Here is a 15,602-nt window from a genome sequence, read left to right on the forward strand (position 1 = left end):
AGAGGGGGAGGGCGTGAGGGACAGATGGAGGGAGGGTGGGAGGAAATAAGACAAGACGTGAGAGAAGGGAAAACAAATGCAGGTCGGGTGGAGAGCAAATGTGAAAATGAGGTTCAGTAGAGAGACACAAACAGATAAATATATGGGGAAGACAGACAATTCCTTGATTATCAGCGGGGTCGTTTATCAGTTTAAAATTTCATGAGCAGAGAAACTTATTTCCTCTTCCCTCTGCCCATCCCCACATCATGCTGAACTCTATTGGTTTGTGGTATATAAATACTACACATACACAGCGGGGGCTTTGTCAGATCTCAACTGCTTCCATGTTAATGTATGGACTGCTTGGGAAGCCTCTGTGGACTGTATGTGTGTGTGTGTGTGTGTGTGTGTGGTGTCTGCCATGTGCCACCCTGTATGTACATGCACCGCCATCAACAAGCCCTTTGCCTGTTAAATGAAGATGAATGTTTTCCAATCAGCTCGGCTCACCGCAGCGTGAAGAGCAGTTTTCTGATCCTCTAAGCATGTAGCTCAGCGTCTCTAAAGACACGGGAATCCTCCGACAGAACCCGGTCACAGTGGGAAAGACTGCAGCGCCGTTTCCTCTTTTCATATCTTATATCCGTCTTCAATTTGTCGACACTACAGTAAATCTCCCTCCTTCTGTTTTCCTTTGCTGTACACATGCTTCCTCTTTCCTGCCATATCTCATTTGTCCTCCAGATCCATGCCTGCACTCATCCCTCTCTCCTTTATCGTTCCCGCTCTTTTCCCCCTCTCTTCCCTTTCATGTCAACGGAGAGATGGAGTGACACGAGTCAGTGCTCTGTCTCTTGCATGTTGACCCCCTGGAGTGATGGCTGTCAGTGCAGAGGCAGAGAAAGGTCAAAAAAACACACTCAGCATTGTACAATAGATGGTGGTGAGTTTATGCAAATAATAAAAGACTTGAAACTATGAACATGACTGACAGTACTCGACAGAGAATACCTTCACTGGTACGAGATGATGAAAATAGATTGAGGAGGGCCTGTTTACCTTACCTGTGGGATCGTTGGGATTGAATTAGCAGCCCTGTTTTGTCATAGTGTGTTGCTTTGCCTCTGTATTATAGAGCCTCTATGATAACAGGTAGCACATATCCACAGGGTCACCTTGGGGGTGTGATTGGAGGGAGGGAAGAGGGAGGAATAAGTAGGGAGGAAGCGGGCATAAATGAGAGGGGGAGGGCGAGTAGCTTGCCAGTGGGAGGTTGTTGTAAGATTAGTGGTGGTAGGAAAGGGGGATGAGATGACGGGTGGAAGAAAGGAACGGAAAGAACAGGTGGAGAGGCCTGGAGGGAGAGGAGAGAATAGAAACAATGGTGAACATCTTCTGCAATCATCATCTTTCCTCTACCCCACTGTTATCCATCTTTAAAAACTGTGTGTGTGTGTGTGTCTGCTGTAATGATAACTACAGGGTGTAATGATCAAGTGGCCAGAGTAGGACTATGCACTGATTGGATGAAATTAGCCTCACACATGAGCACGCCCTTTAAAATTATAGATGTCTGCCCTCTCCCCGCTTTCTCTCTCCTTCCTCGCCAAAAAAAAAAAAAAAGATCTTGTTGATCTTGTTAGAAAGCCTGGCATGCATATAGTTTGACCTTTTAGAGTCACGACGTAAGAGCACACACAAAACCAATCACTCTCTTAAACACACACACACACACACACACACGCTTGGTTAGATCATAGCATTGCGTGTGTGTTGAATGAATGGCCCCTTAAATGTGTTGTTAACTTGTATTAAAGCCAAGGCAAAGATGCATTCTAGCAAAGCGAACAATCGCACACATAAACAACCACACACACACTAACTCGTAAAATTACACACTGCACAAGCGACTTACTGGTGTCCCTGCTCATGAAGACCTGAATCGATACTTTCACATCCCGTTTACGCTCCAGTTTCACCTGAAGAAAAATCTTTTGATTACACAGGCTGATAGTGACCGCCACATACACAGCAGCGCACACACAGAAGCGCACACACACACACACACACACACATACCCCCACACACACACACTTAGATGCCCAACTTATTAGTGATTGCATTTCCAATGCACCGCAGGAGGAGCCTGCATGTCATCAGCATGTGGTGCACAAATGATGAATGAGCCAACATAATAGACACTGTAAATCATCAATGTGAATCGAATTACTTTTGTGCATTTGGATTGTGAAAAGAAACAGAGGGAGAGAGGCAAGAAAGAAGACGGTTAGCCTATAACGTTGCAGCATTGCCCAAGGGAAAGCGGCAACAGCAGCAGCAGCAGCAGCGGCAGCAAAGCCCACAGATTCTCGAAGCTCCATGAAATGAAGCCATTTAGAGAGGGGAGATGGGAAGGGAGATGGGCTGCAGGGAGGAGAGGGGGGTGGGAGGAGATGGATGGGTGGATGGAAGGATTAGAGGAATAGCTCGTCATGAATTCAGAACACGCATTCCCTCACACATGGCTCTCACAAGGTGCCCTTCACACATGCACACATACAGGGCATGTGCCCACACACGTTGACGTCGTCATGTGTACACGCGCTCGCTATATTTGACCAAAAATAAATAAATAAAAAATCTAGAAAAGCTGCCCCATTTCTCAGACTTCCCTCTCAGCTGATTTTGGCTTTCATCCATTGCACCATTAGTTCGTCTCACGCAGGATATAAAAAATGCAGCATAAAAAAAAGACATGTCAGACTACACAGATGAAGACCAAACTAGCCTGAGAGGAAACTGTTTTACTTATTTGGACCTAATCCAAAAAATAAAATAAAATGTTTGATACAGCAAAAGAAAAAGAACAAGATGTCCTTCGGTAATGGAGCGCACCATTCATTCATTCATTCATTCATTCATTCATATTCATCTGATCTCTCTCTCTGTCATGTTTTTTACTCTTGTTCTGCTCAGGCAAACCCTTCATTCCCTCCTCAGGGTGAACATGCTGTGTATACTGTATGTATGTGAGAGTTTTGTGCTGTTCTCCGCACAAGAGAGCAGAGAGAACGGAGGAGAGTCTGGAAAGGAGATACAGTACATTACATCAGAGTAATACCGCTCCTCTCCTCGCCTCTCCCCTCCCTCTGAGGAGCTCAGCAGCAGTGTGTTTTAAGAGAAGCACTTTAATCCAGCAAATGAGGGCGCTAACACTCAGGATGTGACTGTTTTTTTTTAATATACTATAAGCCTCGACACGTTCAATCAAACAACAACAGAAATAAAGAAGAGTAAAGTTGCTTTCACGCACTTTGGCTTGTGCAGAATTAATACAGCTGTCTGTCTCTCTCTCTCTCATTGTCCCTCAGATAACAGTTTTCCGGATGGGGTCAGAGGGTCATCAGGACATTGACCTTGCCATCCTCACTGCATTACTCAAAGGTGGGTGTGTGCATGTGCATACAGTATGTGTGCTGGAGCATGAATGTCCAGTAAGTGGCTTCCATCTCACTGTCCCCCTCCAGGGATGTTGTTATTCAAAGGTTTCTGTACATAAGAGGAGGATGATATCGTCTCAGAAAGCATTCCACTCACTTCCCCGGTGTACAGCATGTCCATAGCACACAAGTATGTTTTTACTTTTGCAGCTCATAGCTGAGGAATTAAACATAGTGTGTATTTGTGTGTTTATCTTTTCGCTCTGGGCGATTTTTTTCATCATCATTCCAGGGCAGCAAGACTCCACAGAAATTTTAAAAGGTCCGGTGTGTCAGATTTAGGCAACTCTGTTTACAGAATATTGCATAAATGGAATATATTATCTACAAGCATGTTTTTATTACTGTATAATCATCTGAAAATAACAGTAGTTATGTTTTTATTACCCTAAAACAAGCCTTTCAACATGGTCTGCCATGTCATGTTTCTACAGTAGCAGAGAATAGACAAACTAAACCCTGGCTGTAAATAGGTCCTTTGGTGTTTTTGTGCATTTTGCAGCCACCGTAGCTTCACCTTCACAAAAGAAAAGAGCAGCAGCAGGGTTGCAATTAACAACACCACTGCTACATGCCACTAAATCCTGGGGACTTGGTCTTGCCTTTATTGTACAGTTTGACAGCTGGGATGGAGACAAGAAACGTGGAGAAAATGGGGAGCCATCCAACAAAGATCCCTGGCTGGAATTGATCCAGTAACATCATTATGTGGCATGTGCAGTGTCCGTGGAAAAGGAGTGATCCTTCTGCATAATTTTCATGAGGATTAAACGAGATATAACATTTAAATTAGTAAGCTTTAGACGTCTTGGTTACATTTGGACAGTGTCGGCTTAGTCTCGCCTTTCTGCTCTCTTTACACTTTATGTTAAGTTAAACAGCAGCTGGCTCTAGCTACATAACATCTCATCTAACTCTTTGTAAGGAAACATATAAGTGTGTTTCTCAAAAATATCATATAAACGTGAGCTGGGTGTGGCTCTCGTGGTCCACCAGGTATTGAAGCTGATGCAGACGAGCTTTCCTACTTTATATGCTAATAAAGCCTTCATATCATAACAGCACCTGCAGAATAACTAATCAGCACGAACACAGCTGCTCATTAACTGTGTAGCCAGCGACAAATAATTACAGGACTACACAGTCACCAATGAATTATGAAGTATTGTGTCTTTTAATCCATCTCTTTTGAAGTATATATTTCTATTTCATTTGCATTTATCCAATTAATTGTCTTTTAGGTCAATAAACACTTGTACCACGTCAGCTACTGCTTACAGCATGCCCAGCATCTATACAGTTAATGTTACGCAGACATATTGGTGGCAGACAAGCAAGCAGTGATATAAAGGTTCATATCTATTTAGGTTTCCCCCTCTACATATCACATCGCACATGCAGAATAATCAATCAGCATGGTAACGGACCTAAAGCGTGACACAGTAAGATATACAGTTAGCAGAAGCTGCAGTCCTTACTCTGTAACAAATTGTTATGCAATTCCCAATTAGGGCATGATGAATGAATTGGACCAAATTGGGTTACAAAATTGAAAATTTGTCAAGTGCAGACATAGCAATTAACCTCAGCCACCATTGTTCCCTTCCCTCTACCCTATTTCACACTCCAGTGTCCTACACACACACACTATTCACAGATCCATACTTTCGATTGGTTGTTCACTAGCCTGTATTGATCATGTTTGCTCTTGCCTCTTCAAGGAATATGATGCAAGCCCAGTGGAGTTTGCACACACACGCTCCCTGTAACACACACCCAACACACGTGAACGCGAAAAAAGTACACACATGCACAAACATGCACGAAAGAGGAAGAGAGTCCCGTGGGACTGCTTAGCAATTCAGAGCATATGATTGACTGTCTCAGGAATTGTTCCTCAGAGAAACATTTCATGCCACGGAGAGAAAGAGACTCAGCCAGCGAGTTTGGAGTGGGAGAGAGTGAAAGAGAAAGTGTTTTACATAATTTATGCGCAGCAGTCAAGATGCATGATATTGGTGCCCCATGCATCACTCCCTGATCCTTGTCTTCATCTCACACTCTTGCTCTATAAGTCTCCCCAACATACACATGTCTCACTCGAGTGTTTTGTCAATTCCATCTGTTAACCTGCCTGTTTGTGAGTGCTTTTTTTTATTTATTATTCCTTTCACACTGCGATAGGGCGGGCGTGTGAATGAATGAGTGAAGGAAGGAAGGAAATTAAATCAGAAAAAAGGGGAAGGCGATCGGAAAAAGGAAGTAATCAGAGAAGTGAAAGGATGAAGGAGGAAACAGTTAGACCCCCCCAAAAAAGCTTTATGATAAACAGCATGAGGGTCATTTCACATGCAAGCCTCATTCTGTGGCTGAGTGAATGAGACCTGTTAAGGCTTTTAGTGTAAAATGAAATCAGTCACATCCTGCCTGAGAGCTTCCTTAAAACACTTGGATTAGACTGCTTCTCTGAAGAACTAAGCTACTGCCTGGAGCTCGACGAGGCGCAGCTCGGGCAGGAATACAAGGTGAGAGGAGAAGAGAGAAAGAAGAAGGAAAAAAACGAATGAAAGGATTGAGTGAGTGTGAGAGAGAGAGAGAGATTTACAGAAGTGGGAACAGACAGAATAAGAGGGAGACTGCAGCTAAAGACACATGGTGTAACAGAGGGGGGTTTGGAGTAATTGATGGTCCGCTGTCTGAAGAAGTCAATATCCTGAAGATTGGGTCCATAAAGTCATTTGGCTGCAGTTCAACCTCCCTGCAGGCAGACAGAGTGAAGCCAAAGGCCTTTGGTGAAGCAAGTCTCCCCTGCCTTTTAATATACACATATCTCCACTAAAGCTCTTATTAGTAGGCTCTGCATCTTATTAGCAGAGCTGTCTGAACATTAAGCTCCAGTAATTCTTGCGCAGGCCTTTAAGACGAAGAGAGCACTGCATAAAGTGATGATGCCGGTGCGCTTATTAAAAATTACACAGATGTTTTTAAACACAAGGGATTATCGTTATTACAGTATACACCAGATTTCTCTGACGGTTGGGATGAATTGTTGCTTAATTTTGTTCCTGATTTTGAATAACTCCTCCCAGTGCACAGGGTGAATTATTAATATGACTATAGTTTGGGGTTCGATCTCACTGCTTTTATTAAAACAGTAAACAGCTGTTTTATGGATTGGATTATACGGCTCAGCATGGAGAGTTTTGGCACAGGGTTGACATCGCCCGCAGTCAGATGTTCATCTACGAGCAGCAGTAAACAAAATACATACTGCTGTGGAGATATTGATCATATTCACAGGGCTTGTTGTCTCACTGACATTTACATTATGATATTCCGCACTGCACTAAAAACGTCTTTTAACACACGATTGTTTCGGCTGTTTGTACCTGAGTCTTGAATATTACAGTACCTGACTTTTGTTTACAGTTCTCACCAGCTTATACTATTAATAACAAATGATATCCGTAAACAAGGAATGCAGCCAGGCTGTAGCGCTTTTATCCAAAGTGCTTTACAAGGTAAACGAGATGCTCACTCATCCATTTATGCACACACTCACCCACAAGCTGCCAGCATCAGGAGCAATTTAGGGTATAGTATCTTTCCCCAAGGACACGTAATGAAGTGTTTAAGACATATTCATCCACCTCCAACATATACTGTACCAGTGTTGTCCCAGTTCTGCACAAAACACCTACAGTAGGAAGTAGTACTGTACATACCTGGACCCAAATTTACAAGCGTCTTTAGTCTAAGAAGTTCCTCAAGGCAATCATTGAATCTTAGATTTGGAGGGTGTCTCTGTGAATCAGTTAAACAAATGATATGTACGATAAATGATATGGAAAGTTTAAGTATCTCTACAGATTAACATCCACCAGTTTGTCCTTTACTGAACAGCAATGACACGCAGCAAAGCTATCAAAGCTTTTTCCAGCAGTGCCAGCCAATACGTTCATTTCATCCTTATTAGTCAGTGTGTCCTTGAATCTTGTAAACAAGATGTTTTTTCTTCGCTTTACTTCATCCAGTGTCATATTAAAGAAATCAGATCGATCCACCATTGTCATGTTTTGTTTGTCATCTTGTATGTGTGTGTGTGTGTACTGTGGCTCTTTTTCTTGTTCTAACAATTACATTACAGCCATGTTGGTGTTACTGCAGGACCAAAACACAGTAAATGATGTTCACAGATACAGCAAATCAAAGGAACACAGTTGTATTTCACGTTTTTTTATTCAAGGATGAGGTGAAGCGTTAAATTAGGTGATACATCAAAGACCAAGCTGTCATTCTTTAATGGAAAAGACATCTTCTTCCCTAAAGACACCCAGGAACAGGCAGAAACAGAGCGAACACGTTGTATAGTAAGTAAGTAAAGCAAAGAGTATGAAGTTGGATGAAGCCCTGCAGCTCACCAAAGAAGTCCTTAACCTTTACTGAATAGAGCTAGATACCATTTAGTCGTCAGCAATGACTCCGTAAGTCCATGTTTACACCATTATACTACAGAAAAGGGGACACAAGATTCTCAGACTCCTTTCATTCTGCTATCCACCTTTTTCACTTCAAGGTTGAAGGTTGAATCTTGAATCTGTGAAATGCTGTATGACAGCACAAAACATGTTTTCTCTTCTTTTCTCAGTTAAGATAAATCTTTATCTAAACGTAATAACATCCAACAGGGTCAAATGAGAATATAATTACATCAAGAAGATTAAAAAATAAGCAGTATGAACAAGAACTAGTATGTTATGTGTATCGGTGTTATTTTCCAGAAATAAGATGCCGTCTCTCAACTCACTTGTATCCTCTCTCAGGTGCCAACGCCTCAGCTCCTGACCAGCTGAGTTTGGCTCTGGCGTGGAACAGAGTGGACATCGCCCGCAGTCAGATCTTCATCTACGGACAGCAGTGGCCTGTAAGATCACATAAACAGTATAAACAACAAGACACATGCTGCAGCAGAGACATTGATCATATTCACTTGTGTTATTTGTGCATTCTCACTCACATTAAAGGTTCTGATATATTCAGCACACGACTGTTTTGGCATTGCACCTCAGTCAGTTTTACCGTACCTGACATTTGTTTACAGTCCTCCCCGACTCAGATTATTAATAACAAATAATATTGCAGACAAGAAATGCGGCTGAAAGGCTGCATTTATATAGCACTTTTATCCAAAGTGCTTTACAAAGTAAACAAGCCCATCATTTAAGCACACACTCTCCTCCATCAGGAGCAATTTGGGCTTTAGTGTCTTCCCCAAAGACGAGACATGTGGACAGGAGGAGGTGGAAGACTGAATCTCTCTACCTCGTGAGCCGCAGCTTAAAATGCTTTGCAATAAGAATATCTGTCTGCAAAAGTGATCATAAAGAGAAAGATGGTTAGTGAAGTTAAACGGCAGATAGAAAGATACTTTCAGCTTTAAAAGGCAGTTTGAATGCAGAAGGCAGCTCGGGATCCGCCATGGATGAAAGGTTCAGCAACCGGCTAATGGTTAATAATCAATAGCAATTATCATTTTCAAACTGTAGAATTTGATGAAGCATTTAATTTCAACTCACAAGAACAACTCATGCTATGTGAAGTCCTCTCATAACGATGCTGCCCTAAAGGTGCTTGATCCTAATCCCTGCAGTGTAGTTTGTAGTATGTATTGTGGAATCCGGTCACAATAATTAAATTATTTATCATATTAATGATTTTTTGCTGACCTCAATATTTATGTCAGAAGAAACAGCAGGCTTTTCCCCACCATTAAAAGACTTGTAAGCATTTCTCACAGTGCTTAAACCGAACGGACAGAAAAAAAACTAAGCTGAGACACGTTTTGCAGAAACAGAAAAACACACACTGCTTTTATCTCCCTGACTTGCCAAAGAAAATGTACATTCCCAAACTGTCATCCCAGCCTGCTACAACAAAGTAAAAGAAGAAATTCTGACATTTATTATTCTCTTCAATGACAATCTGGCTCCAACAAAAGTAGTTATCATGACAGCCTTATCATTGTGTGCCGTTTTTTACTATCTTCAGTACATGCATGCCATCCCATGTGCCTTAGGTTGGCTCCCTGGAGCAGGCGATGCTGGATGCCTTAGTTCTGGACAGAGTGGACTTTGTCAAGCTGCTGATTGAAAACGGAGTCAGCATGCATCGTTTCCTCACGCTTTCCAGACTGGAGGAGCTCTACAACACGGTAATGACAAGTGCACATGAATTTAAAGAGGTGTCACCTGTTTGGCTGACAGTCCCCTTTGGCAAATCAATGCAATAGGTGATTTTCAAAGTGAAATGTTGATTGAAAGGTTATTCGTACACAGAGAATGCAGTGCTGGTTGTGAACAGTATAGCAGGCAGGTTCAGTTTTTGTCCTAAGGCACTGTAGATGCTGTCACGGATGGTAATGATGTCCTTATGTGTTGTTTTTGTTTTTCAACAGAGACATGGACCATCCAACACGCTGTACCACCTTGTCAGAGATGTCAAAAAGGTATGAGCATCACTGCCGCTCCTTTAGCTCTGTGGCTGTTCAGGCACACTGTGCGGGAATGTTGGCTTGAATGTGTATATTAAAGAAGATGTTTGACTATATAGAGTTTCATTTGCTTTTTTTTTTGTTTGTTTTTTTGCGGTTTGTGTTGTTACTCTGTTTGCATCAACCTGTGTGTCTACAGTTTGGTCGCTCTAGTTGCTATTAAATGCAAATAGAGGCCCGGCTTTTCTCTTCCAGCTGGAGTTGCGGGCTGCAGTGTGTAGAGCTATGCACGACTCACATCCCTCTCATAACTTTTCAGCAGTTTACTCTGTTCTTTCTCTCAGGCACACACGGCAAACAAACACTACATGTGTTAAACATTGCTTTATCCACAGAACGTGAGTTTGAGCAAACTGAGGAGGAGCAACCCACTAGACAATTGATTCATTTCTTTTTTTATTTGTGTTGCAAACACAATTAGGTGTGTTTATTTGATATGCAGTATCATCTGCCTCTTTCAGTCGTACAATCATGTATTCCCTCACATGAAATAAATTATTTTGCATGATTATTTTCATGTTCAAGACGATGAAATGGTGGAATTCTCTCTCTCAGTGTGGGCCGTGGCTGCACTTAAGCCAAAAAATGTCAACACTAAGCTGTGTTTATTATTTTTGCTGCATATAGCAACTCGATGATTAGAGACAGCCATGAAAGACAACAACCTAGAATTTACGCGTCTGCATGCCAATTAGGAGGGATCCCACTGTTGAGAGTTGACAGAGAGGTCAGCAACGCCACCATTAGCATTGAGAGGGGTTCATTAATTAAAGTGCTGCTGATTACAGTAATGCTGCGCGCTCCTCTGGGAGTCGCTATTGTAATCACTCCTCCGTTAAACAAAACTCTGATCTCTAGTTGGTGCAGAGAGAATACGCAGTTTACATTCCACGACACCACATGCAGAACACACACTGTAGTGCATGGCATCACATCCCCATCTTCTTTTTGCAGAGCTGTGTGTAACTGCCATAGTGTAGCTGAGTGCTTGTGTGTCATTGTTTGATCATAGTACGACGCTAATTAGATTAAACCGCGATCACTCGGGTATAGTTGCCGCGTCGTCTCCAGTTTTCTTTTTCATTCTCCTCCGCAGATTTGTTTGCTCGTACTGTTAGCAATCGGCAGGCCTTATTTTGATTCAAATGCAGGTGTGTCTCTCAGGTTCAATCTGGTACATTCATTAGATTGTGTGAAAACTGAGTCATAAAATCCCAGAGATTGGCTTTGTGGACTACAGCTGCCAAAAGGAGAAATTGGTTTTCCTACAGAGTAAATGAACAGTGCATTTTAGTGGAGGTTGGTAAAAATACACCTTGAGTCTTAGATATCAGAAATCAAATGGTAACCGAGCATTTTTACTTCTTTACTTCTTCGTTTTCTTTGTTAATTAAGTGTGGACAAGAGTTATTTCTTGTTTGTATTGTAGCTAATTGAACTGTAAGCAACACACACAAGAAAGGCTATGAAAAACTGACTTTTTAAATGTATATTGAATTATTATTTTTGTGAGAATCTGGTGAGCTTCTCTAAGTTATTTAACACTAGTTAAAGAGCAGCTGTTTACCACCACTACTTGTGGTTAACTCCAGGGCTATGATGCACGGAGGCAGGAGGGAAACTTTCAGCAGAGCAGCTTCCCCATTAAAAACTCTAGCACTCTTCGCTGTGCATTCAGGCAAGGTGTAAACAAACAGTTATCAGCTTCACCGCTGCAGAGAATTAAAAAGAAGCCTCGGCTGATCGCTAACTGGTGCATATGAACGGTATATATATATCAGTAGCGTGAGGAGGTGAAGCTTTCTGTTGCTCACTTTGAAGCGTGGATTTATGAAAAGACATGCAGTATCTGTGTGGCTCTCTCGACATCAAAGTGTATCAGTTGGCCTACAGGGGTTTGCCAGGCTTTACCGCCTAAGAAACGGAATCTTCGGCTATGACTACAGGCTAGGGAGCAGGACAGGAGGATTTCTAGGATCTCACATCTAAGTGCAGAGGAGGGAAGAAGGTATCAAGGAAGGTGTAGAGATATTTAAGGTAATTGGTGTAGCTCAAAGGAACTGCGTGGGTCAGGATAATGACTGCAGGATCAGGGGTTGATGTTGAGGGCACCATGAGTAGCAGCAGAGTGCTGAAATGGTTATAGTCCTCACGTGAAAGGACTTCTATTTCAATAACGATTCTCTCCTCCAGCATTAATAGCTGTCTGTCTGTTTTTTCCATGCTATTTCCCCTCTCTTCCAGGCTAATGAGACATTACCACTTTCTCTTTCTTTTCCTCTCTTCAAGACTGCATTGAACCTCACTGAGAAGATCTCATTATTTCCCTAAATGCAAATTATGACAAATCATTCCATCTTTTGTAATTGTCCTCAGACAGTATATAAATCCCTGCGAATCAAACTGCACCTGAGATTTTATTCTCTCCTCATTTCAAGTTCCCTCAATAAGAGAACAAGTTGTGGCTCAGGAGTAACATCTGAAACCTGAAAGTGAAAAAAACTAGTATTTTGTTCACGACAACGAAGCTCCAGATTTATAGATCCAAATCAAAGCCCATCTATTTTTAAAGAATTCATAATAGAAAAACATAAACTGAACCACAGTCTGGCTGAGATAACAATCCATTAAAGAGGCTGGAAGAGAGATCTTGCCTGAGAGTTTCTGTGTACCTAGTTTCCCCCTGCTCTTGCCTATCGTGCCGTTTACTCACTGACATTGTGTGTTCTTTCCAAGCGAGAATATCCAGGGTTCAGTTGGATCTACTTCAAGGTGAATCCGATAATCACGTTTTCTTTCATAGCCAAAAAACAGTTTGATATGGATTTTGTGAAGTGAGTGTGTATGACTGTTTGATTTTTCTTTGTACTCTTGTTTTCCTCTTGTTTACCCTCCATTATTAATCAGTTGGCGCAGTTTGTTGCGTGTTAACACGTCTGGTTTTCTAGGGAAACCTGCCCCCGGACTACCGCATCAGCCTCATTGACATTGGACTGGTCATTGAATACCTCATGGGCGGAGCATATCGGTGTAACTACACCAGGAAGAGATTCAGAACGCTATACCACAACCTCTTTGGACCTAAGAGGGTGAGTGAACGATTCTCCCTTGCATACAAATCCCACCAATTTAATCCACTTAAACACTAATGTCTTTAAAGGAGCCGTATCAGGGAACTGAGCCTCAAATGAATTCTTATAAGAGCAAAATGAATAATATGGGTGAATTGTGGCTTATAATAAAATGTTAATTAGAAATTGTGCGCTCAAGGGCATCAACTTCACCTTGCTGATGCAAGTAGTAAATTAGCATGTACATAATAGTATTAGTTGTGTCACGATTGAATGAGCCGGAATTACATGACACCTTCACAAATGTCAGTAAAAAAAGAAAGAAAACTGTATTTTATGTTGATTTATTCGTTTCATAAATATCAGGAGAACGTTTGAGTGGAATGGCAGGACAGAAATACAGTAGTTTCTCTCAAAATAAATATCATTGATGCAACTGCTGGCTAATGCAGCACGAGTATAGAATATAAATCTACATATCCAGTATCTAGAAGAAAAAAACACACACACACATTTCAATTACAGAACTGTCACGAAATCCACACAAATCACGATCAAAGTGCCGTTCATCAGCCGAGGTCAAACATGAGAGTCATCCTCCTGTTATTCTTCATTTCCACTTCAAGTGGAAGCACAGGCAGCTTGATGCAACACACCATCCAGCTATAGCAGTGGCTCTTCATCATGTGCCAGCATAACCCTGATGATATACACACACTTCATTCAAGCCACTACAGAAACTCATCCCACTGATTAGCACACCTTCAGTCAAAGTGGAGGGTCTGATTATTGAAATCATGTGCTACAGTGTTTAGTGGTTGTGTGGTTGTGCACCACACATACTGCACACATTATATGGTACATGTTCATGTTTCTGATCCTCTCATTCTGCCTCGATACCTCACACGCCGCCACAGGTGTGTGATGAAAATACAAGTACACACAGCTGTGTCTGAAACGCCATACTTCTGCTTGATTGTGCACCTTTGTGTTGGTATGTTTGAGTGTGTGTGTGTGTGTGTGTGTTTGCGAGTGTGTGACTGTTTATCTCATTGTACGTCTGCCATGGCAGCAACAAAGCAGCTGGAAATACGCAGATAAAACGAAAGCAAAGAAACGGGGCAGAGATTAAGCAAAAGAGGCAAAATGAGAGACATAGACAGAGAGAGAGAGAGTGTCAGTCGCTTCCAATTTTACTGCGATTTTCATGATGAAATAAAACACGTGCACGCACACACACACAAGCACGTGTTAAAGAAGAACAAAGCCTCGAAATAGATGCAGATATCAGAATCCCCACAGGAGACCTGGGCTATTTTTACCAACTCAGATGATGGCTCATGAATGCATAATTCACACACATGCCCTGCTTTAATACAGATACACAGTACTGTACCAAATGCACAAACACACTGGTGCTTTAATACATGCAAACATACCACCACGAAAAAGATTGTTGATGTATGTATAGTGTACCGCCAGTCACACGCCAGCACAAAATGCTATCACTCTTTGTTGTTGCTATGTTAAAGAAAAGCATTAAACTGACGGCGAGTGACTTGAATTAAAGAATGTTTCTCGTCCCCTGTGAGTGAGTTTGTCTGTCTGTGAGTCTCTGCTGTGTTGTGCTTATAGAGTACATCACTCTATAAAATACATCCGACAAGGTCTTGTTCTGCTTGTTTATGTTTTTGTTGCTTTTCTAGCCCAAAGCCCTGAAACTGCTGGGGATGGAGGTGAGTGTTGATCTCATCAAGGTTGTTATTCAGTCGTTCCTTCACTGTTCCTCTCTCTCGTCTGAAGCACTTCTCCCTTCATAACGTGTTGAGTGTGTACAGTCGGTCTACAGACTCCTTACACAGAAAAGTTCAGTGTGTAGCTTGGGCCTCGCAGTCTTTCAAAGGAAGACCTTGAGGCACATTTAATTCATTTAACTAGCAATCTGTACCGTATACACTTTAGTTACTTTCAATTCACATTTTTAAGATCTCAATGTATGACTAGGTAACTCTTTAATGACTCCAGACAATATAAATGTATATAACTCTTATCATACCTGTCAGAGTAGCAAATAGGTAATGACAGGCCTGACATGATTACATAATACATGGCTTGTGTACTCCGTGTATCCATGGCGTACACACCATGAAGTATCCACATCATAAAGCTTTTAGCATGTGTCTACAGTTTTTCTCAGAGGTATTTATATCTAAAGTGCATGGCTATCCGTTCCTTTGTATGTCTGCCTGTTTGGAAGCTGTCTCCCTTCTCTCTTTGTTTGTGTCCGTTAAAGTCTCTGCTTTCATGTCTTTCTGTCTTTTTGTAATCCAGTTTATCATCCAATCAGTATGGCAACCTGGCCATGAAACAGAATATGTGGAATTTGCTGCTGCTGTTAAACTTGGATGCTTTTGATTATCGGAGATATCAATTTATGGTGCTGCAATCATTTTTAAATATCCATAAAAATAAATTAAAAAAACAGCTCCTGTATTACTG

At 41.7% G+C, this 15,602-nt stretch overlaps 1 protein-coding gene across 7 annotated transcripts in view; it reads left to right on the forward strand.

The window, feature by feature from the left end:
• The window catches only part of trpm3 (transient receptor potential cation channel, subfamily M, member 3), a 125,301-nt gene that overhangs the window by 91,117 nt on the left and 18,582 nt on the right, over window positions 1-15,602 (forward strand). For all 7 annotated transcript variants that reach the window (XM_019275975.2, XM_019275976.2, XM_019275978.2 and 4 more), the window contains exons 9-14: window positions 3,354-3,426; window positions 8,306-8,406; window positions 9,559-9,693; window positions 9,937-9,987; window positions 12,981-13,121; window positions 14,810-14,839. In XM_019275975.2, the coding sequence (XP_019131520.1) occupies window positions 3,354-3,426; window positions 8,306-8,406; window positions 9,559-9,693; window positions 9,937-9,987; window positions 12,981-13,121; window positions 14,810-14,839 (531 nt within the window). The remainder of the gene's footprint in view (window positions 1-3,353; window positions 3,427-8,305; window positions 8,407-9,558; window positions 9,694-9,936; window positions 9,988-12,980; window positions 13,122-14,809; window positions 14,840-15,602) is intronic.

Source organism: Larimichthys crocea, chromosome III (genome assembly GCF_000972845.2).
Source record: "Larimichthys crocea isolate SSNF chromosome III, L_crocea_2.0, whole genome shotgun sequence".
In the NCBI taxonomy this organism is placed as follows: Eukaryota; Metazoa; Chordata; class Actinopteri; family Sciaenidae; genus Larimichthys; species Larimichthys crocea.